Below are 25,151 nucleotides of genomic sequence, written 5' to 3'. Positions count from 1 at the left end.
TGGCATTTCTCCCCAAAGAAGGGATGTCTGCTGTCTGACAGGAACTCGGGATTTATCTATATAAATTAACAAAGGAGCATCTCCAAAACTCTTCCAAAACAATCTGAAAATAACATACTTTGTAAGCCTCGTATAGTCACAATATCTGTAATAAAAGGATTCTGTGCCACAGTTCTCCAAGTTCCCCGCATTAAGTGAGGGTCTAACCTAAGTTTACTTCCAAAGAAATAAAAATTGTGTTTACTTAAGTTTTATTTAAATTTAGCAAACCCAAGACCCCAAATTTTCCAAACCATGTAAAGTTATAATCTTCATCGCAAGATAGTTGTGTTTCAACATAAAAGTTATGAAACAACTTCTAACACAAATATTTTAGATCTATGATACTAAATATGGTAGCCACAACCACGTGCCTATTTAAATTTAAATTAATTAAAATTAAATCAAAAATAAAATTCAGTTTCTTAGTTATATCAGCAACATTTCATTACTCAACAGTCACTTAAGATTAATGGCTACTATACTGGATAGCGCAGGTTACTGAATATTTCTGTTACTGCATAAAGTTCTATTGGACAGAGCAGTTCTAAAAAAATCATTGAACAATTTACACTAAAAGAGAAATTAAGTTTTGTTTTTAAATTTTTAAGTAAGCTCTATACCCAACATGGGGTATGAACTCATGACCCCAAGATCAAGAGCCACATGCTGGAGGTGCCTGGGTGGCTCAGTTGGTTAAGAGTCTGACTCTTGATTTTAGCTCAGATTATGATCTCAGAGTCCTGGGATCGAGCCCTGTGTCAGGCTTCCCTGCTCAGTGGGGACTCTGCTTCTCCCTCTGCCACTCCCCCTGATTGTTTCTCTTGTTCACCCTCTCTCAAAAAAATAAATAAAATTTAAAAAAAAAGAAAAAAAAAGAGTCATTAGGTTCTACTGACTAAGCCATATGGGCACCCCAAGAGAAATTAATTCTTTAATGCAATTTAAATAAAATTTTATGCAATATTTTTTAAAAAGGGAAAGGAGCCTTCAATATATTAAATAGACCTTAAATGTAAAATAAACAATTCTTTTAGTCTCATATGCAATGAGACACGATAAATACTAATACTCTTTGGACCAGAGAATATCCAAATATATTTATTTTTTTGATCAAGAAAAAGAAATTCATGGTACAGCAATACGTAACAAATCATCCTCCCTAATACAGTCTGAGAAGCATAAATCAGAGCGCTTTAAATTTTAACTGTTTATTTATACTCTTACCTGTTCACAGCATTATGTTCAAGAATATGAATTCCCATTTGTACCTATATTATTTTAACAAGCAAGTTCTTTACATTTCCCCCAAATTAAGAGCCAACTGCCAAAATACTACTCCTCTCCTTAAACCCCAAAACAGTATGAACTGTAATTTTGTGGGATACCTTTCTCTATTTTATACCCTAAAAATACAAGAAAAATACTTCAGGGTACTTTAGCAAAAACATACTTTTTGCGTTAAAAAAATCTCATTCTTAAATATACAATCACTAACTAGAAAGAACTGAGTGTTCTGGATACCGTTAGTGGGTAATTGATACAAAAATAATGCAGTACTTGTCCTCACATGGGCTTTTAACAGCCATAAACTATCTAACTTGTTTTAGTGCTAACAATACACACAAAAAATGAAAAAATCAACAATAACTTTTTTCTAATATTTAATAATAAAATTACTTATACCAAATCCAGATCTGTATCAATCTCTTCAGCCTGAAATGGAGTGAACCACATGGATTTCAGCTGATCATCCATGACATCAGCTAGCACATATGCAGTCCTAGAATGAGAAAGTTATTTGGTAAAACATAGAATTCCAAAATCAAATATTTTAGCTTACCTTCTAAGCAAAATCTGTGGAAGGTACAATTAAAAATGGTACCCTCAAAACCATTAGTAAAATAAGTACTTAAAAACCAAGTTTATTATATTGTACCAACACATACAAAACTGTATTTAATTTTTCCAAATAATTCCATCAAACTGAATAGTCATTATGCTTCAAAAGTACAGTGCTCCCAAGATCAAGAGGCATATAACCTCTAGAACAGGGATCAGTAAACTATGGCCCCCATTCTGCAACCCTGCTTGTATATGGCTGATAAGCTAGAAATGCTCTATTTTTTAAAGTTTTTAAGTTTTTAAAAAAGCCATAAGAAACAAGATGCTACAGAAGAATATGCAACAGAGGCCAAACGTCACCTACAAAGCCTAGAATTTTTACTATCTGGTCCTTTACAGAAAAACAGTTTGCTCGCCCTCTTTAGACCCCAGTCATTAAATAGACATTATCTACTTAACCAGAAAACATTGTTTATTTTACCTATTGTTAAACAGATTCTGGAGAGATTCTGGAGCTGAAAGTACTGGTTCTACATCCTGGTCACCAAGGGGTAAAGGATCGCCAGATGACTCCAGCATCTGCTTAAGTCCAACTACATTGTCCAACAAAGAATCCAGATTGTCATCATCTTTTGAATGTTCCTAGATACAGACAAAACCAGAGTAAGATGACGCAGGTAAAACTTGAACATTTATGCCCATAATCTACTGATTCTTTAGTAGAAAATGTTATATTTTTTGATTACTAAGAAATTTGGAACACCATAAAAAACTTATCAACTTAATATTAAACATGTTCAAATAAAACATGAAAAACATTTGTTCTTTTATTTCTTAAGAAGGGTAGCAGGGGGCACCCTGCATTCAAACAATAGATAATTCAAAAACTATTGCCCTCTTCCTTAAGATTCATATTAGTATGGAGAATTTCACCCCAATTATTAATTCAAAGAGTATTTCAAACTTTTTAAGTACCAACTGAGGGTTCACTATTTAAAAAGGCCACTATGAAAAACTTGTATAGTCAAAAAGAGAAGATAAATTTATCTTGGGAATGAACTGTTTTTGTCTTGTTTCTATTTTTTTCCTTTTTTTTTTTTTTTTTTTTACCAAAACAAGCTTCTCTAGTTCAAGGAACAAATTTTCTGGACTTTCTTCTTTGCTTTGTAGAAGCTGTTTTAACTCTGCAGCATTAATACTCATTGTCCGTGATGGATGAGCTCCCTCTACTTCCATGAGACCACTATCATCTCCACAACATCCCTGTAAATGTCACACACAAGTTAAATTTGTGAGCAGAGAAATTTGCAAAGATGCTTCCAAACTTATTCAGATATTTAAGCCATTTGCTGCAATCTTCCCCTCAATATTTTGGGTTTTTACATTAATACAAATGGCTAGTTTTAAGAAAGTCAGCTCAAGGCTGAAATACGTCTCTTTGAATAAGACTCAAAAAATAAACAGGTAAACATACATACTCAATTTACTAGCAGCAGATTTCTCAACAAAAACATCCAATGCAAATACAATGGCACTTGCAGGACATGTAATATACTGACTGATACTCAATAAAATGCCTACTATAATAAAGAACTGATGGAACCTAAATTTATCTTTCTGGAGTTAAGGCAAACAACTAAAGAAAACGTAACTACCATATTTAAGGCTATATGCTGTCATGAAAAAAGTTAGTATTTCTTGCTTTAAAAAGTAAACAATATAATATAAATAGTTTTGGCATGACAATAATTTAATATTAGAAAATTCATCCAGCAAACCAAGTCTTGGTTCATGAAAATAAATCTATCCACATCGTCACATATGCTAGAACACTTAAGTAGTTCCAAATCCTTACAACACAATCTTATTTTATTATTTTTATTTAGGTCTAATTAACACACAGTATTATATTAGTTTGCGTATACAACAGTGAATCAGTATTTGTATACATTGAGAACTAATTACTACAATAAGTCTAGTTACCGTCTGTCACCATACAAAGTTAATACAACATTACTGAATATATTCCCCATCCACTGCCCATTTTATTTTTTTAATTTTTTAAGTTTATTTTTTAGTAAGTTCTACACGTACAGCTTGAATTCACGACCCCAAGATCAAGCGATGCATGCACTTCCAACTGAGCCAGCCAAGTGCCCCATATTAAATGGCTCAAAATGAATATGGTCTCTTAGAGGAGACTATATACACATATCTAGATGCAAGATTTAGTATTTTTAAATAGGCATTAACAATAAAAATTTTCTTTGTGGAGTTTCTAACATTTGCCTTATAACTGAACACATTTCAATCAAAATTACTCTTTTTTTTTTTAAGGATTTTATTTATAGATTCGAGAGACAGAGAGAGAACACAAGCGAGGGGCAGAGGCAGAGGAAGAGGTAGAAGCAGGCTCCCCACTGAGCAGGGAACCCAAGGAAAAGCTCAATCCCAGAACCCTGGGATCATGACCTGAGTTGAAGGCAGATACTTAACCAACTGAGCCACCCAAGCACCCCAAATGAAAAATTATTCTTGGGATTCCTGGGTGGTTCAGTCGGTTAAACATCTGCCTTTGGCTCAGGTCATGATCCTAGGGTCCTGGGATCGAGTACCACATCAGGCTCCTTGCTCAGCATCAGCAGGGAGCCCGCTTCTCCCTCTCCCTGCTGCTCTCCCTGCTTGTGTGCGCTCGCTCTCTCTCTCTCTCTGACAAATAAGTAAATAAAATCTTAAAAAAAAAAAATTCTTCTTAATAGATTCTCAGTCAAACTGACTATGTGCCAGAAGCACACCTGTACCTTTCATAAAACACTAGTCACTATTGTGTTAAGGAAGAGGGTATACAGTTTTAATGAGAAATTCAATAAAGTGTTATCTGTAAGAGTTTGATTTGCTTTGTTTGGAGGTAAGGGTAAAGGGTAGGTTGACAATGGTCTAGCCTGTTTTATTTTTTTAAAAATTAAGGTAAAGGAGTTAAAAATAATCAGAGTGCACTAACAGAAACAGACTATACAGGGTTCTCTTTGAAGGAACTATTTCATAAATGCTGATAAATGGACAAATTAACAGACTAAATATATTTTATAGAAAAAAGTATATTAAATAGATTACAAATTATCAAAGCATCTGCTTCTTTCCTCACTGTTATTCATATCACTTTCACCAAGAGAGTTTACCGTAGCTGAGTCAGAAAATATTACAATGGTCATTATTTTTAAAGGTCAGAGAAAATGAACTAAAATAATCTGTTAAAAGAAAGGAGGAGAACTTATGTCCACCCAAAAACGCACACATAGATGTTTACAGCAGTTTTATTCACAACCACCAAACCTTGGAAACCACCAGAATGCCCTTCACTAGGTGAATGGATAAATAAAATAAAAGATAACCACACAATGGAATATTAGCGCTAAAAAGAAAAGAGCTATTAAGCCATGAAAGATATGGAAGACTTGCTATATACTGTATGATTCCAATTACCTAACATTCTAGAAAAGGCAAAACTATGGAGAGAGTAAAAAGATCTGTGGTTGTCAAGGGTTAAGAGAGAAAAGATGAATAAGAGGAGCACGGAAAATTGAAGGCAGTATAATTATTCTGCAGGACACTACAATGGTGGATATATATCATTATACATTTGTCAAAAACCACAGAATGTTCAATGCCAAGTGAATCCTAATATAAACTATGGACTTTGATATGGATTATGATAATGTGTCAATGAGGATATTGGTATGGACTGTGATAATGTGTCAACGTAAGTCCATCAGTGTACCACTGTAATGCAGTAGGTTGGCAGGTTGATAGTAAGGGACATTAGGGGATAATAGGAGATAGTGGGAAAGACTGTGCAATAGTAGAGGAGCCTGTGCATGGGGGAGATGGGGGAACAAAGAGTATATGGAAACTTTCTGTACCTTCCACTCAATTTTGCTGTAAACCTAAACTGCTCTAAAAAAATCTAAAAAAAAAAAAAAAAAAGGCTAAAAAACGATGAATTAAAATATTCAGAACAATGCAAAATTTTCACCTCTCCATACTACCTCTTTTTCACTATTATGAGCAGAAATAGTTTTGAACAAAAAATGCATTTTATACTTTAATCCACTTACTTTATACTAAAAGCCATCTCACAAAATCTAGGGTCGAATTTAGCACAATTTGAAGTATTCTGTATACACAATACTATCAAAAATAGTAATAAAGAGTTTTTAAGAAGATTTTTAAAAACCAGACTATATAAAATTATTTCAGAAAAATGAAAACGAAAATTCTATCAAATTTGTGATACAGTTTCAAATCAAATTCTATTCATTTGTCAAGCACAGCTATTTGTATTAAACACATGCTTCATATTAAATACACTGCTTGTATATTAAGTATAATGTTAATTATAAATATATTTATATAGTATAATTATAAATAAATATTAAATATAAGGCTTGTATTAAATCATACAGGACATTGTATCAATACTCTGGGAAAAAGATGGAAAGACATGCTTTCTGACCTATTCAGAAAGAGGGGTGGGAAATGGTAAAACTGAACTGAAAACAACCCAAATTTAATGAAAAACATTAATCTATAATTCCAAAAGGATCAACAAACTATGAGAATAAACTCAAAGAAATTCATACTCAGATACATCATGATTAAACTATTAAGAACCAGACAGAGAATCTTTTTTTTTTTTTTTTAAAGATTTTACTTATTTGACAGACAGAGATCACAAGTAGGCAGAGAGGCAGGCAGAGAGAAAGAGGAGGAAGCAGGCTCCCCGCCTAGCAGAGAGCCTGACCCGGGGCTTGATCCCAAGACCCCAGGACCACAACCTGAGCCGAAGGCAGAGGCTTTAACCCACTGAGCCACCCAGGCCCCAAAGACAGAGAATCTTGAAAGCAGCAAAAGAGAAGTGACTCAGCTAATAAAAGGGATCCTCAATAAGATTAACTGATTTGTCATCAGAAACCAATGGAGGGGCCCCTGGGTGGCTCAGTGGGTTAAGCCCTGCCTTCAGCTCAGGTCATGATCTCAGGGTCCTGGGATCAAGCCCCGCATGGGGCTCTCTGCTCAGCAGGGAGCCTGCTTCTCCATCTCTCTCTGCCTGCCTCCCTGCCTACTTGTGATCTCTCTCTCTGCCAAATAAGTAAATAAAATCTTTTAAAAAAAGAAAAAAAAGAAAGAAAGAAACCAATGGAAGCCAGAATTTAGAAGGAAGACATATTCGAAATGCAGAAAGAAAAACGCTATCAACCAAGAGTTCTATAACTGACAAAACTATCCTTCAAAAAGAGGGAGAAATAAGGCATTCCTAGATTTTTTTTTTTTTTTTTAAAGAGAGAATTCACCACTAGCAAACTTATTCCACAAAAAATACTTCAGGGAGTCCTTCAAACAAATGACATGAAGGGACATTAAATAGCAACTTAAATCCATGTGAAAAAATAAAGAATGTCAGTAAAATATATATAGGTAAAAGGCAATACTAGCATATATTCTTTTTAAAGATTTATTTATTTATTTATTTATTTGACACAGAGAGAGAGAGAGAGAGAGAGAGAGACTGCGCGCGCGCGCGAGCGCAGAGTAGGTAGGCGGGGGGGAAGCAGGCTCCCTGCTGAGCAGAGAGCCTGATGCGGGACTCAATCCCAGCACCCCGAGATTATGACCTGAGCTGAAGTCAGAGGCTTAACCCACTAAGCCATCCAGGTGCCCGATACTAACACATTTTTATTTGTAACTCTTCTCTTCTCCTATCTGAATTGAAAGAAAACAAAGTAAAGCAATGATGCTAAAACTGTGTTGAGAGGCTCATAATGTATAAAAATGTAATTTGCATGATTATAGCACAAAGGAAGGGAATAAAGCTATACTGTAGCATTTTTTATATACTACTAAAATTATGTTATATTAATGTGAAGTAGACTGTATTCAATTAAGGAATTAAGGTGTTAAATGTAATACTCAGGAAAACCACTAATAACTAAAAAAAAAAAAAAGCAAAAGAAATAACAAAAAAAATTAAAATGAGGATGCCCAGGTGGCTTAGTTGGTTAAGCGTCTGCTTTCGGCTCTGGACATGATCCCAGGGTCCTGGGATTAAATCCCTATTGGGCTCAAGCCCGCTTCTACCTCTGCCTGCCATTCCCCCACTTGTGTGTGCACACACTCTCTCTGACAAATAAATAAATCTTAAAAAAAAAAAAAAAGTTAAAATGGCAAAGTAGTAAATATCTATTTAACATAAGATACAATAAAGAGGAAAAAAGGTTATAGAGGAAGTAAATAACAAAACACAGACATAAATCCTATCAGTAATTAGACATAAATAAATTGATTATAACAATCAAAAGAAATTGGCAGAATGTAAAACAAACACAACCCAACTATATGGTATCTACAAGAGACACATTTTTATGTATGTATGTGTGTAGGCTCCACACCTAACATGGGGCAGAATTCAAAATCCTGAGATAAATAGTTGCATGCTCCATCAACTAGGAAAGCCAGGTGCCCAAGAGACACACTTAAGATTAAAAGATACAAACAGACTGAAAGTAAAAGGGTAGAAAAAATATATACCACACAAATAATAAATAAAACAGAGCTAAAGTGGCTGTACCAGTAATTCAAAATAAAGGTTTAGACAAGTTATTACTACACATAAGTTATTACTAGAGATGAAGAAAGACATTTTATAATAGCAAAAGCATCAATCCATCAGGAAGACAAACATGGACATATATGCATTTGACAATAGAGCTCAAGATGCTGGAAGCAAAAACCTGACAGAAGTAAAGGGAGAAATAGACACTTCAACAGTAACAGTTGGAGACTTCACTCCCCTACTTTCAGTAGTGGGGAGAACAACTAGGCAGAAAATCAACAATGAAACAGAAGGCTTGAACAACTATAAACTAACTACTCCTAATGGGCATGTACAGAATGTGCCACCAAATAGTGGCAGAAGACACCTTCTTCTTAAGGGCACATGGAATATATTCCAGGAAAGCACATACCCTATACTGTAAAACAAGCCTCAACAAAGTATGATCTCTGACCACAATGGAATGAAGTTAGAAATCAATTACAGAAGGAAATTTGGAAAAGTCACACCTATATGCAAATTAGACACACCTCTAAATAATCAATGGACTAAAGAAAAAATTACAAGAGGGATTAGAAAATCCTTAGAGATAAACAAAACCAAAAACACGACATGGCACAGTGTACATAGGAAAATTTGTAGCTATAAATGCCTACATTTAAAAAGAAGAAAAACACATAAATAAACAGAAAATCTCAAATTAATATAACCTAAACTTCCAGCTGAAGAAATTAGAAACTGAAGAGTAAACTGACCTCAGAGCAAGTAGAAGGGAAAAAAAAAAACAGTAAGGATAAAAGCAGAAATAACCAAGTAGAGAACAGAAAAATAATAGGAAAAAATCAAAGAAGGGGGCGCCTGGGTGGCTCAGTCAGTTAAGCATCCAACTCTTGATTTTGGCTCAGGTCATGATCTTGGCATCCTGGGATCAAGCTCTGAGTCAGGCTCCAAGCTCAGAGGGAACTGTGTTTGAGGATTCTCTCTCTCCCTCTGCACCTCCCCCCATTCATGTGTGCACACTCTCTAAAAAATAAACAAATAAATCTTAAAAAAAAAAAAAATGAAGACACTATGGGTAGTAGTTCTCTATTTAAGCTGCCACATCAGAGTATTCAAAAATTAATCATGCTTAATAAATTTAGAAAGTTCAGTAATTTCTGCTCTTAAACACCTTTTTTATACATCAAAAACTTGCATTTATAGTGAGATAAGGGCACAGAAAAAAACCACTAAGTTCAAACTTCCAAAACACATCCTAAGATACTTTTGAACACAAGTGATTTTTTTAACTTACGATGAACTCTGTAAATTTAAAAATACATACATATACATATATGTACACTTACCATTGTGTCAGAGTTAAGAATCTGTCTCATAAATTCCAAAAATGAAGATGCAAGTTCACCTGTGTCCTTACTAAATGTGCTGACCACTCGTTTCAGTAAACTATGCAAAGCATTACTGTTTTTCCTTAAAGAACTGTAAATAAATAGAGAGGATATGTCTTGAAATTTTAAAGTATAAATCTCATATAAGAAATAAATTATCGCAGCGCCGCAGAGCCTCGGTTGGCCTTAGATAGCCAGTCCCCCGCCGTCCCCGCCGGCGGGCCCCTGCGCGCGCCCCGCGTGGTGTGGCGTGCCCTGCCGCCCAACGGGACCAGGGTCCGGTGCGGAGAGCCCCTCGTCCCGGGAAACGGGGCACATCCGGAAAGGGGGCCGCCCCCTCGCCCGTCACGCAACGCACGTTCGTGGGGAACCTGGTGCTAAACCATTCATAGACGACCTGCTTCTGGGTCGCGGTTTCGTACGTAGCAGAGCAGCTCCCTCGCTGCGATCTACTGAAAGTCAGCCCTCCACACAAGGGTTTGTAAAATTATTAAAAAAAAAAAAAAGAAAGAAAGAAAAGAAATAAATTATCTCCATTCAGTCCACTGTTCAAAAAATGTCTTGGTGTGGCTATGTACATAAACCATTTAACAAGGCAGTACCTAGAGATACAACCTTTTAAAATTAAGCTTCAAGTTCTTAAAGAAAACCAAAAGAAAATATTTAGCCCAAATATAAAGACATAAAACTTAGCACAAGAAAATTCAAGGTTCCTTATTTTTACACTTTTTATAGCCTGAGGATTTCTCTAATATAAGGTTATAGTGGTCTCAGAAACCTGACCAGAAAGACTGATTTACATAATAACTACAAAAAATAAGTATCTTTATGGCACTATAATCTGACAGAAGGAAATCAAGGGTATAGACTAGGGATCTACAAACTTTTTATGTAAAGAACCCAATGGTACATATTTTATGCTTTGCAGGCTATGTAACAACGCAGTCTGTTTCTCTCTATACACAACAGCAGTCTCAGTTACAACTATTCAACTGCTTATGTAGTGGGAAAGCGGTCATAAACAATACATAAATGCTGACTATGTTCCAATAAAACTGTATTTACAAACACTGGTGGTAGGCTGGATCTGGCCTGTGGCCTAACTCCTGATACTGCAAGATTTAAGCACAGCAATCAATCATGACAACATACAGTTCTGATAAAATTATTCTACATACTTACACAGCTCTTTGTTGATCAACAGAGAATTTCAAGGGCAAAGTATTGTAATATTCAATTGTGTTGTCCTTTAAGTTGTAATACTTCATAATTAGTCAAAATGAAAATAAGACTATATTAACACTAAACATGTAGTGTTTGTATTTGAAAAATGTGGTTGGATTCTGAGAGCCATCGTAGAAGACTTTGGTAAAGTAATATAAAAGAGAGAAAGATAAAGACTCCTGCTCTTGAAAACTTTATAAAATAATGAAATGGATAAGGCACAACAGGAGTGATATTAAATACAAAGACAGATAATATGATTAATGAAAAAAGCATGGGTTTAAAATTAGACTACAACAATTACTAGCTTCTACATACAACTTTAAAATGAGCCTTACAGGATCTATCAAAAACTGGAGTTCACTACATTACCTATTAGAATGTCTAAAATTTAAAGAACTAACAATACCAAAATCTGGCATTTTTGTTGCTCAACTTGTAAAGAAGTTGTCTATAAAAAAGTAATGCACTGAAATTTTAAGGTGATGGAACTGCTCTGTATGCAGTTGTGATGATAAACACATGACTCTATGCATTTGTCAAAATCCATAGAACTGTACAACATGAAATATGAATGAGGTTACAAGGAAAGGGAGAAAACTAGAAACATCTGATATTGGAGTCAAAATGTCAGTATACAATCATTTTAAAAAATACATACATATAAATAAATACATACAAAAATAAATGTTGACGTGTATATGAATAAGTTAGGACACATGCATATATTTCTTCACTCTATCCAATGAAAAGAACCTAAATCAGTGACACAAGTTGAACAACAAAATGAATAACAATAGCATTAGATTATCATATAAAGAAAAAATTAATGTCCATAAGTCTATATTGATATAAATCCTTAAATAAGTAAACAAATGAGGGAAAAGTGATAATTCTTCCTTACAAAAAGATAATTAATAAATTAAAAAGGAATAAGAGAAATAGGAAATTTGCATTAGGACACCACAGTAAAAACTGCCACATGCCAAGATTCACTGATGAGTACTAAACTTAGTGGACAAAAGGTTTAAGCAGAAATAAGATATTTGCATAGTCTCAAAATACATTCTCTAAAATATTTAGTAATTAAAAGTAGAAAGTTATTAGGTTTACAGAACAGAATCCTGACAGCACCTCAGTCAAGCGATCAAGGTGAGTATCACCAAGAAATACTTGAATGGATGGTGATAACATTTACTGGGATGAACAAGACAGAAACATGCTTGAAGCAAGAATATCAAGGACTCTGCTTTAGGCTATATAGTCTGAACTGTCCATTAAACAACCAAGAAGAGATGTCAAAAGATGGATGGATTATTTGGAGCTTAGCAGAAAAATTAGAGCCAGAGGGAGAAAAGGGAATAGATTAAGACAATTTAGGAAAAGATTACCAACAGGCAAAAGACCAGAAACATGAATCCAACAAAGCCAAAAACATCACATAAAATGCTATGTCAAATGTATGCAAAGGGTACTTGTAAGAGCCAGGAATAGAGGAATCAAGGAAAACTTTTTTTTTTTTTTTTTGCTTTCTTGGAGGTGAAGAATATGAGTTTTAAAGGATATACAGTAAATATCCAGGCAAAAGGAAAAAGGACATTCCAGAAGTAAAATGTAAAGACTATAGTGAGAGACTGGGGACAGGGCAGGAGGAGAAGGAAAATTTGGATTTTCAGCAGGTGCTACCCACTGAGAGAGAATATAAATGAGGAGACAGGTAGGACCCAGCACCACACAGTATTTGGAACGTAAGTTTTCAGCCAATGTTATAAGAATGAATGAGAGGCACAAACATATGTCTCTTCTTCCCTTCTATCTCATAATCCTACGTACTTCTACAAATTCCCAAGGAAATCTCCATAATATCCAGCTACCATCCTAGAGAAGAAAAAGATGAGGGCATGGACTGAGAGACTGGAGCAGAAATTATACTTGAAGTTTACATTATCCCAAATTAATTTTATCTTAGCCATTCCTCTACAGAATAAAAAAACACAGAATCAGTACTTTTAGCTTTAGGGTCCATAATATCATACCACCATCATTTCTGAAGGACTAAAGGTGAATGTATCAACAAAGCAAACAGAGTGTGAATTAACATCCTGGAACAGTAAGATTCCCTTCTTAAATACTAAATTTAGTTGGATGCTTAACCCACTGAGCCCACATTAATTTGTCCATCTACTCAGTTTATAATTTTAATCTTAAAGATTTTATTACTAGCACACTTCACTGCTAACAAATCTATTCCATAGATACAAATTTTTCTGTATGAAAGAAATCACATCTTCAATTTTCTATAATTATCTATGAATTAATCAATTTGGGGAGGGGTGATAAGAGTAAAAAATTAAACCCAAAAATGTATTAAATTAAGCATACCTTTTTAAATGAAATAATCCATAATCATGCTCTGCAAGAAACATCATTGTTCTGACACATGTCAGTAAACAGTTGTAACTGCTCTCAGAGTTAGCTAGCACAGCTAGTAAACAGTCACAAATTGAGGCCATCAGTTCTTTGTTCGGTAGAGAATTGGAGAGCTGCTCCAGTTCAGAAATAGAACCTTCAGAAGAGTTTGGCAAAATAAGAGCAATGTCCTGTGAGGGAGGAGAGGAGTAGAGGAAAAAATTTACTTTAATTATTATCAATTAACATTTTTATATTAGAAATACATACCAATTAAACCTTAGGAACTGCCTCATCAAAATACTGTTACCTTACCATCCTAAATAGAAACTCAAACACAAAAGAGTCATTTTGCTGTTCTATAACAGGTAATACAAAGATATACACCTAAAGAAATAAAAGCAAGTATTTTACTTTACAATATTTTTACTTTAAAAGAACATCTCATTCATTCATGGCTCAAATGTGGGGCCTGAACTCATGATAAGATCAAGAGCTACATCTTCTACCAACTGAGTCAGCCAGTGCTCCTGGAAGTTGTTCTTTCTGCATCATACTAAGTATAGTTCCTATTTTCAAATGGCTAAGTGAACTACTTTTGGTACTAAAATATTTTAAATCATTGTATTATTGATTCATTTGAGTGTTTTTTAATTTATAAAGAAAGTATTCAGTGAAATAAAATTTTATTTTATTATTTGAAAGAGAGAGTGAGCAAATGCACATGAGTGGGTGCGCAGGAGATTAAGAAGAAGAGAATCCCAAAAAATCTCCCTGCTGAGCACAGAGCTGGACTGGGGTGGGGGTGGGGGGTTGATCTCATGACCTGAGCCGAAACCAAGAGTTGGATGCTTAACCCACTGAGCCACCCAGGTGCCCCTCAGTGAAATAAATTTTAATAAGCATATCCATATTGGGGTGCCTGGGCCAGTCAGTCACTTCAGTGTCTGCTTTCAGTTCAGGTCACAATCACAGGGTCCTGGAATCAAGCACCACGTCAGGTTCCATGCTCAGCAAGGAGCCTACTTCTCCCTCTGCCTGCTGCTTCCCTTGCTTGTGGCTCTCTCTCTCCCTCAAATAAATAAATAAAATCTTAAAAATAAATAAATAAGTAAACATACCCATACTGCAATTTAAAACATCCCAGAAAGAAATGGAGCAAATAAACATTTAAACAGTTTTCCAACTAAGTATTTTCCTCTAGTTTTTATACACTTTCAAAATTCAATTTTTTAAAAATACTTTATTTATTTGAGAGAGAGAGAGAGAGATCACAAGTAGGCAGAAAGGCAGGCAGAGAAAAAGGGGAAAAGAGGCTCCCCGCTGAGCAGAGAACCTGATGCAGGGCTCAACCCCAGGACCCTGAGATCATGACCTGAGCCGAAGGCAGAGGTTTAACCCCCTGAGCTACCCAGGTGCCCCCAAAATTCAATTTTTTTAATGCTCAAGCAAGTTTAACCAACAATAAAAATTCCCACCACTCTTTTATAGAAGTAAATAAAGTAGATTTTACAGAAATATTTTGGGGTTTGTCTCATTACCTTTAATCACTTCAACATACTGCCCACTAAGATTCAACATGGGTTAAAACTATAAAACAAAGTTTGAATCAGAAGGAAAATTTGTAAGATGAGGCCAAGAATGAGGTTTATGTGAACAGGGTAGCTAGGGTGCTACAGTGTCATTAAGATTAGTCACAAAACCTGAGGTGGATTATATAACAAACACCAGTCAAATGGACATTTTAATGTATAAGGACTTCAAATATCCTTTCTACCAGGTCCCAAACTATTTTTAACCAGATTCTCTTTTTGTGAAAACAAATCACACCAAAAAAGCTCCTTCTTGACATAAGTGTTAAATGGAACCAAACTGGATTTTTGTCAGCTGAAAAAAGATAATCTTCCAACATGGGATCCTATTAAAAATATTCTGTCTCGGGTGGCTCAGGGGGTTAAGCCTCTGCCTTTGGCTCAGGTCATGACCTCAGGGTCGTGGGATCGAGCCCCGCATTGAGCTCTCTGCTCAGCAGGGAGCCTGCTTGCCCCCTCTCTCTCTGTCTACCTCTCTGCCTACATGTGATCTGTCAAATAAATAAATAAAATATTTTTAAAAAAATATTCTGTCTGAAAAAAATTACATCTGATGATTAGACAGCAGGAGCATTATGATAAGCGAAAGTACCAACATGTACAGAAGTCTTGATCTTGGGCACCTGGGTGTCTCAGTCAGTTAAGCAACTGACTTTGGTTTCGGTTCAGGTGGTGATCCTCGAGTTCTCGGATCAAGCCTCACGCTGAGCCGCATATTGGGCTCCACGCTTGGCCCAGAGTCTGCTTGAGGTTCTCTCCCTTTCCCTCTCCCTGCCCCATACCCCCTCTCTACTTGTGGGTGAGCTTTCTAAAATAAATAAAATCTTAAAAAAAAAAAAAAAGAAGAAAGAAATCTTCAAAGATCTCAATCACAATGGACTTTAAAAGTTAAAACAATTATCATTAACTCATGGAATTATAAACTGGAAGTCAATAACAGACAGGCAGAGATTACTCCTTTTAGTGAACATCTGTATGCAGAGTAGTCTGAAACACACCAAAATTGTAGTGATCTCTGATACCTTCAAAAGTTGTCCAAACAAGAGAACATGGTATTATTAATTCAACCAATCACAAAGCTATAGAATTCAAGAATGAAACTGTGTATAAGTGAAAGGAAAATGCAAATACCAGACATAACCAACCCCAAAGAATTCAGTAGCCAATAAGGATGCAATCTCATGAAGAAAAAGAGACCTCAGAGAAACCTGAGAAGTACAAACCCAAAGAAAGCTATGAAGCACCAAACTATTTTATGGTTGGTTCACTAGTCAAACTGATCTCCCTAAACAACAGGATTAGTAAAACAGATGAGATCTCTGTATTCACAGCCAAGACTTATTATCAAGAGAAGCTTTTAAACCACACACAAACACACAGAATTTATAAGATAACCATAAATACCTGATCACAGAGAGACTGCAAAATGGATGTGATATATTCAACACACTGTTGGCGAATAACACTGTCTCCAGGAGACCGCACCAAAGCTAACAGATCCTGGAATATCTCTGCATATCTTTCGTCACCTTTAATAGTTCCATTAATTAGATGCAAAATAGCTAATTTACAAGCTTTGTGTGAAGCCAGAGCATCAAGAAGAGCAAGCAACCTGGTGGTTTGGCTAGTATACTGTTTTTCTTTATCTTCTGAAGTGCTGAAATAAAATCAATACATTTAGTAAACAAAATTCTTAATTTTAGCGCATTATTTAACTAATATTTATTTTTCAACACATATCATGATACAAATCTTGTATAAAATCTTGTATAAAACATTTTATTCCTTGGATATAATGACTTCTCTGGAATTTCACAATTACTGTAAAGTTTTATAAATTCGGATTTCAGTATCTTTTTTTAAATCAGAGTATTTTATAGATCACCTTTCAAACACCCAAAATCAAGACTTTCAAGGTATCTTGCACATGAAATAGTTTTCTAATTAAAAATAATCTACATATATTAATACACATACACACATAAATATATATGTATATGTATATGTATATATTTATATGTAATATATATTATCTGAGCATTCTAAACCCTGGTTTCCAAATTCTAAGTGAAAAAGATGTATCTGTGTCAAGAAAAACTTGAGGAAAAAATTTTTAATGCAAAATGAAAATACCTTTGCAAGTCTTCTACAATCAAATCCAACACAGTTCTCATAATCAGAAGTGCAGTTGGTGAGGCAAGGTCACACAATTGAACACAAATACGCCGTAACATATGTTGAATGGGCTGGCAGGTTGTGCCAGAGAAAGAGCGAACTATTTCTTGGAGCAACTTTGCTTGAACATGAAGGTGCATGCTCCACAATTTTCGGGTGTTGAGTGCCACTGATATATCATGTGGCTCAATAACCTGTTAAAAAAGTATATTGTGTGTGTACGTAGATTTTTTTAATATTTATTTATAGTCACAAAAACTGTTCAGGAAGAACTGTTATGAAAAGAACATCTTTACTACATGCTTAAAACATTCTTCTATTATACAATTAAACATTTGCTTGAATTCAATGCATCTAGAAAATCTTATTGTTCTCAGGTTAGCAGTCAGTAGTGCAGAGTCCATTGGTGAACCAACTTAGTTAATGGCAAATTCTAACACATGATAAAGGGAAAAAAAGGATTTAAAAATAACAAAAGTACAAGTATACAGAACAGCATAATAAAATTCACATTAACAAAAATTTATTCAAAATGTTGCCCCCATATTTCTTTAATGACCAACTTGCTTCAGTTTTATCTCACCCTCATCCAGTTATTTTATGTCTTTTTTAGGGGAAGGGGATGAGGGTTGTGAGTTGTTGTTTTTTGTTTTTTTTTTTAATAACAAAATCATCGGCTTTTTTAAAAGTGTTACTGCAGTCATTTATAAGATGCATGTTATATGGAAGTGATACCTGAGTTGTTTGCATGGGCAATGGTAGAGGCAGCAGCTCTGAAAGTAGTATGAGTCCAGAAAAAAATCCTTCAGGAACCTTCAAGATTGAAGAAAGAACTTCTTTTAACATTAAAGACCAAGTATTATTGGCCAGAGTCTCTTCTGAGATTGTGAGTTTTTCATTAACTCCTTGTGTAAAAGTCAGTAAGATATCAATGATATCATTTTGAATTTTCTGTTCATCGCTATCCAAACGACCTGAGAGAGGGATAGAGCACAGGAGCATGTGTAAAGTCACAAGTGCTGAAGGAACACGCATGTCCTTAAACTCAAAGGATCCACCTCTCAGGAGCTCCGTTAACATAGTTTTAAGAAGAGTGAGCGTGCAGCGAGCCATTGAAATAGTAGTAACTCTGTGAAGGGTAGTCCCCATGTTGACATGGAGCCTCCAAGGCTGAGTCAGAATACTGTTCAATTTTTGTAGAACCCGAATAAAGGTGTCCATTCCTTCAGCAGAAAAAAGCTGAATAACGGCAAGATTCCATTTCAGGTCTTTCTGTTGACCTTTATATAGGATAAGGGGAGAAAAAACTAATTACTTACATGTTAATAATTAGTTAAGATTTTTGAATATTTTATTTAATAAACAGCAGTTACACTAAACTTTAAAAATAGTTTTTAAAGTATAATAGCCATATTACCTTCAACAGGAGGTGGCGGACATGCCACATTACAGAGAACACGCAAGGCAGTGGTAAGGCCAACTCCTTCCGGGGTCATCAAATTATCAATATTCTTTAAAAATAAAAATGAACAGAAAAGTTTAATTTCTTGATGCTTGGATATGAATCAAGAAAAAAATTCCCAAGAAGGCATTAACTAAAAATATGAGTTTCATGTTAAGCACTTACACCATTTTAAGTTTCCCAAATAAATTTAAAACATGAATAAAGCTAATGAAGTTTTTATAAAGGTTATTTTATAAAATTAATAATTGCAAAGTTCAAGTGTATTAAAAAGTACAGATTAAAATGAAAGTAACAAATGAAGGAGTACAAAAATGAATGAGACTCCCTGTATTAAGAATTTAAAATAGATGTTTATTTTAAAATTTAAAAATAAAAATTAAAAAAAAAAAGAATTTAAAATAGTTCTTTTTCATATACTTTCTAGATACCCTCCCCCCAAAAAATGAAGCAATGACTGATTTTACAAAGCCCTGTGGGTACAAAACCTCTTTAAAACTGAGGAGGCAACAGGGAATGTTTTAGCACTACGTACGTAACACGCACTCGAATGCAGATACCACAAGTACCGCCACAACAGGAATCTAGTTGTGATGACCAGTTAGGGCATGGTTAAAGGAAAAAGAAATACAGTTGCCTATGTCCTTAGCACCTGCCCATGCTACATTTCCTGACAAGAAATAGTTGTTTAAGTTTCTTTGTTTTTGTAGTTTCCACAGAGCGGTACAGATGGTTTTGAAAAAATTCTGAAGGAGTAACATTTTAGGGGTGCCTGGGTGGCCAGTTGGTTAAGCATCTGCCTTGGGCTCAGATCAGGGTCCCGGGATCAAGTCCCACATCAGGCTCTCTGCTCAGTGGGGAGTCTGCTTCTCCTTCTCACTCTTCCTCTATGTTCTCCCCCACCCTCTCTCTCTCTCAAATAAACAAATAAAATACTTAGGAAAAAAAAAAAAGAAATAAAGAACATTTTTAAATGTTACTATTACAGTTCCTAACCGCCAGAGGAGAAACTTAAAAAGAAAAATAAGAAAATTCCTTTCCCCTATACATTTTTTCTAATTTCTTCCTTGCTGTCTTTCCACAATTCCACAAGTTACATAAAGCAGCATGGAGCACAGTGAGAAGTTTCAATCTCAGATCAACTATTTTTGGTATATCTTAGAATGAGAATCACTTATTATTAACTATAATTAATGGATAAGCATTTACATAAAAATCAAAGTTCTTCAATTACAGCATGTAATTTAAATTTTGGGAGCTAAATTTTTTATTGGTTAAAAACTTTTACCCAAGCATATAATCTTTATTGGACACCTTACACATTCTTCTGACCATGCACAAGTACCCTGAACATATGACCATCTAAATTTACAGGATCTAGTGTACTTCTGCCAAATAAAAGATGAATATATGAGAAGCTCTAGATGACATCTGAGGCAACACAGCAACACAGAAGAATAATGGCACCACAGGAGGTAAAAGTACTCTTAGGAAAGATGAGTAAAAAGAGAAGATAAGGGCTGACAAGTCAGTAAAGAAAAATCTAAAGCACATAAACCCAAAAAGTACTTGGTCGCTATTTTAATAATACACATTTCAACTCCAAAACCAAGATGTGGTACACGCACGCACACACACACACACACACACACACACACAAATACACACAGCTCATCTGTTAAATTAAAGAGGAAATAATTCAAGGTCCAATTCTATCTCTCTAGCTTAAAATTTTTTATGCACCTATAACCACCTTTAGTCCTTCTTCCTATGCTACACTAACTTTTAAAACTAATTAACAATGCAACAGTTTTGATGAATTTTTAAATTACTAATTACTTGAATTGTATATGAATTTTTCAAATGTACTATTATGATACAGGGTTTTCAATTTTTATGACTATTTGTAGATGTGACCATCCCAAATTAACAAATTTAGAACTAGGGGGCATCTGGCTGGCTCAGTTGGTTAAGAGACTGTCTTCAGTTCAGGTCATGATCCCAGGTCCTGGGATCGAGCCCCACATCGGGCTCCCTGTTCTGCAGGGGAGCCTGCTTCTCCTTCTCCCTCTGCCTGCACTCCCCCGGCTTATGCTCTCTGTTAAATAAATAAAATCTTTTAAAAAAACAACAAAAAAATTTAGAACTGGCTCCCACTGTAATTATCTAAAATTGACTCTTGTTGATTTTCACCTAAATTCTGAAGGAAGTTCTTTTTCACTAGGGTTTAACTGATACAATTATACGTCAAATTATCAAAGCATTTAACTTTAAAAGGCTGTTGTAAAGATCATCAAAATGGCAGTTGTTATTACTCCAATTTGAGAAAAAAAATAGGACAGATCTGGTAGCGAAAGCAGTAGAGTACACAGGGTTGTATGCACGTGTATTCACACATACACTCCACCACACATACCAATCTGTACCACAAAGTCTAGCAAATCAATCAAGTATACTTAAAAATTACTGCATTATCTACATAAATGATTTAATGCAATATTACTGTATTTGGAGCCACACAGTTCCATAAAATGAAGGCACTTTTAGGGATGCCTGGGTGGCTCATTTGTTTAAGTATCTGACTTGGTTTCAGCACAGGTCATGACCTCAGGTTTGTGATATGGAGCCCTACACCACACTCCCCATGCAGTGGGGAGTCTGCTTCTCTCTCTCTCCTCTCCTCTTGCTCATGTGTGTAGGCTCTCTAAAATAAAAAAAATTGTCTTAAAAAAAAAAAAATCAAGGCACTTTTAGGTTTTACTTACCTGTTTAACATATTCAATTAGGTTTGGGATGCAGTTAATTTCAAATCTAAGGTTTTTCAGAGGTTCAAGCCACTTGCCAAGTTCTTAAAAACAAAAACGTCATTCATAATATAATATTTTAAAATAAAAAGTCTTTATAACAAAGGAAGTAAAGGTATTCTTTTCCAAAGAACATTATCAGATTCATATTGATTTCAATAACCTAAACTTCATACAGGGATAAACTTATGTCTAATTCTCTAAACAAGCCTTAACGTGAAATGTAAATGGGCTACCTTTCATTACAGGCTTAGAAATAAGAAGTGACCATTCTTAGTTACTTGGTTTCTAAAAACTTAAGTGTTTTCATGCTTAAACAGGACCATCAACTTAAACATTAAAAAAAGTGTATAAAACTGACTACTTATAAACTGACATACTAAAATAGTGTTTATTTACCTAATGCCGCCGCCACTTCCCACACCCTCAAAAAACCATGGACAAAATGTATTAATTTCTAACAGGATCAGTCCCATGAGAGGGAGGTTGGCTGAGTGATATTTCTCTTAGCAGGAATTTTAAATTTTGCCAATTTCCCAATTTACCTTTATAAAATTAAAAGTAATCACTATCATCCCAAAATAACAAACTTTGCTTAGAAAACAATCACAAATGAAATATACCATTTACCACAACTGAATTCAAAACTCTACTAGAAAAAAATGAACAATCAAAAAAAGCAGATTCATAAATATATAGAGAACTGGTGGTTGCCAGAGGGGAGGGGTATGGAAGGATGAGCAAAATGGGTGAAGGCGAGTAGGAGGTAAAGGTTTCCAGTTACGGAATGAGTAAGTCACGGGGATGAAAGGTACAGCATAGGGAATATAGTCAATGGTATAACAGCACTGTATGGTGACATGGTAGCTGTACGTAGGTGAGCACAGCATAACTATATATAATTGTGGAATCATTATGTCATTCAGAAAGAGCTGTGGAATCCCTATGCTGTACGACTGAAACTAATGTACATTGTGTGTCAACTATATTTTAAAAAAAGAAAACTGAGTGGAATAACATAGGAAAAAAAAACTCTCCTAGAAGCTATGGTATAACACCCATACTTTATTACCAAAACTATTTTAAGAAAAGCATTCTAATGTAAAAAAGTGATATGCTGGGCGCCTGGGTAGCTCAGTCGGTTAAGCCACTGCCTTCGGCTCAGATCATGATTTTGGAGTCCCAGGACTGAGTCCCACATCAGGCTCCCAGCTCTGCGGGGAATCTGCTTCTCCCTCTGACCTTCTCCTCTCTCATGCTTTCTCTCACTCTCAAATAAATAAATAAATAAAGTCTTAAAATAAAAAAAAATTTTTAAAAAGTGATATGCCTTGGGCACCTGGGTGCCTTCAGCTCAGGTCATGATCCCAGGGTCCTGGGATAGAGCCCCGCATCAGGCTCCCTGTTTGGCGGGAAGCCTGCTTCTTCCTCTCCCACTCTCCCTGCTTGTGTTCCCTCTCTCGCTGTGTCTCTAGCTGTCAAATAAATAAAATCTTAAAAAAAAAAAAAAAAGTGATATGCCAGTTCCTGACACTTTTCAGGAATAACTAAAGGAAACTGAAATATAATAGTCATGTCTCTCCTCGGTTCTACAGTTCTCCATGAGGATTATTACAACTATGTATATATGAGTATTTTTCAAGTGTGTTTTTAAATTAACTCTTTCATATATACAGCATATATTGCCCCACTGAAGGATACAAGAAAAATAATAAAACAATTATGTGTACCCATCACCCAGAATAAGTAGTAAAGAATTGATATCTTTGAAGATGCTGTGTGCCCTCCTTTTATAAAGGCACACTACAGGGAAAAAAACCTATTTCCTTCATGAGAGGTTGAGTTTAACTCATACTTTTACTGGTGGTATCATACATAAAATCTAAGATTAAAAAGAAAAAAGTCAGGGGCACCTGAGTGGCTTAGTTGGTTAAGCATTCAACTCTTGATCTTGGCTCAGTCAGGATCTCAGGGATATGAAATCGAGCCTCCCCCTCCAGCTCTGCACTTAGCGGGACTCTGCTCAAGATTCTTTCCCTTGGGGCGCCTGGGTGGCTCAGTGGGTTAAAGCCTCTCCCTTCGGCTCAGGTCATGATCCCAGGGTCCTTGGATCGAGCCCCACATCAGGCTCTCTGCTCAGTGGGGAGCCTGCTTCCCTTCCTCTCTCTCTGCCTGCCTCTCTGCCTACTTGTGATCTCTGTCAAATAAATAAATAAAAAATAAAAAAATAAAAAGATTCTCTCCCTCTTCTTCTGTCTCTCCCCCACCACCCCTCCCCACTTACAGGCTCTCCCAGAAAAATAAAAAAAAGAAAAGAAAAAAGTCCACACACTATTTACAATATTCACTCAATGTTATCAAATTTTTTACTTAGTAAGGTTAGAAAGAAACCAAAACAAAATTTAAAAAACTGTGATTAGATACCTTCAATTCTTCCTGACTACTAATATAGGGTTTGCCATAAAATTCATTCAACATAGATTTATATTTATACACTTTAGAAAATAATGTTCATATTCATTATCCTTCACTTTTGAGGACAGCATATATATGTTAATCAATGACAAATGGATTTCTAAATTGTATTCAGAATTTTTATGTTCAAAGGCTTTTTCCCTTCACATATCATAAATGCTTAAATAACTTCAAGTACCATACCTTGTAATTTAGCATTATTTTCATCTGCTTTACAAAGCTTCAAGAGAGATGCTGCATGCTGTTCTAGCATTTGGACATCACTGGAAGACTGAACCACCACCAAAATAAGTATGCATGCATAATTATAAGCTACTGACTTCTTAGACTTGGAATCACTGAAACAAAATAAGGTTTTAAAGTTTTTGGTATGAAACAATTTTTCCAGGAACAATTTTTAAACATTTTTTTCTATTCGGCTTTAAAGAGACCAAGGAATTTTACAATAAAACATGACTAACTCCCTGAAGACCAGAAACACTTCCAATTCACTTGAAAACACTACTTAATAGTATATAAATGAAGCATAGGCATCACAATGGAAAGTGAAATTCTTTTAAGATCAGAAGAAAAATGAAATATTAAACAGGTATACTTCATTAGCAATGAAAGATTCGGAAGTATACTTCAATGGTCTCCTTTAAAATTTTGTTCACTCTTGATAAATAGGAATAAGTGTCATGAATCAAACTACTGCCATCATCACTGTCTTCTACCTTAAAACTGCTGAGGTAGAGGTATGTATGGAAGCCACTGCCTTTCATAGTTTCCCCAAAAGACCTGTCACTCAAGGAGTCATATCAAGACCCTATTGTGAGGCCAGTTACCTGGATGTCACTGCTTTGTATGACATGAGCCAGGAAGAGCACGTTTATCTCCTCAGACACTAAACATCAACCCTCTGCACTACCGGGCAGCTATTAAAAACTAGGCATTCTAAATCCCCTGCCCCCATTTAGTCCAAGTACTTCTGAAACCAGAGCACCATAGTTTAAACATGAGGGAAAATTCAAGACAGCAAGATAGTCCTCATTACTCTGCAAATATATTATTATGGTGCCTTAGGATTCCTCTACACACAGATTAGCAAGGGTTCTACAGTTGTAATCTAGTCAACATCCAGGGGAA

At 35.3% G+C, this 25,151-nt stretch overlaps 1 protein-coding gene across 2 annotated transcripts in view; it reads right to left on the bottom strand.

Moving 5' to 3' along the window:
- VIRMA (vir like m6A methyltransferase associated) overlaps positions 1-25,151 on the bottom strand; it is a 57,807-nt gene that overhangs the window by 4,311 nt on the left and 28,345 nt on the right. The window contains exons 10-20 of one of the 2 annotated variants that reach the window (XM_032858694.1): positions 24,207-24,361; positions 21,510-21,592; positions 18,700-18,793; positions 18,018-18,562; positions 17,241-17,476; positions 16,512-16,764; positions 13,489-13,706; positions 9,841-9,973; positions 2,995-3,147; positions 2,366-2,526; positions 1,726-1,822 (exon numbers count right to left, since the gene is read on the bottom strand). In XM_032858694.1, coding sequence (XP_032714585.1) covers positions 1,726-1,822; positions 2,366-2,526; positions 2,995-3,147; positions 9,841-9,973; positions 13,489-13,706; positions 16,512-16,764; positions 17,241-17,476; positions 18,018-18,562; positions 18,700-18,793; positions 21,510-21,592; positions 24,207-24,361 — 2,128 coding nt within the window. The remainder of the gene's footprint in view (positions 1-1,725; positions 1,823-2,365; positions 2,527-2,994; positions 3,148-9,840; positions 9,974-13,488; positions 13,707-16,511; positions 16,765-17,240; positions 17,477-18,017; positions 18,563-18,699; positions 18,794-21,509; positions 21,593-24,206; positions 24,362-25,151) is intronic. The other variant, XM_032858695.1, reaches the window with a different exon arrangement.

The sequence above is a fragment of the Lontra canadensis genome, unplaced genomic scaffold (genome assembly GCF_010015895.1).
Source record: "Lontra canadensis isolate GAN:19392208 unplaced genomic scaffold, GSC_riverotter_1.0 scaffold15, whole genome shotgun sequence".
NCBI classification, from domain to species: domain Eukaryota; kingdom Metazoa; phylum Chordata; class Mammalia; order Carnivora; family Mustelidae; genus Lontra; species Lontra canadensis.
This window is presented reverse-complemented; position numbering and strand designations above follow the sequence as displayed.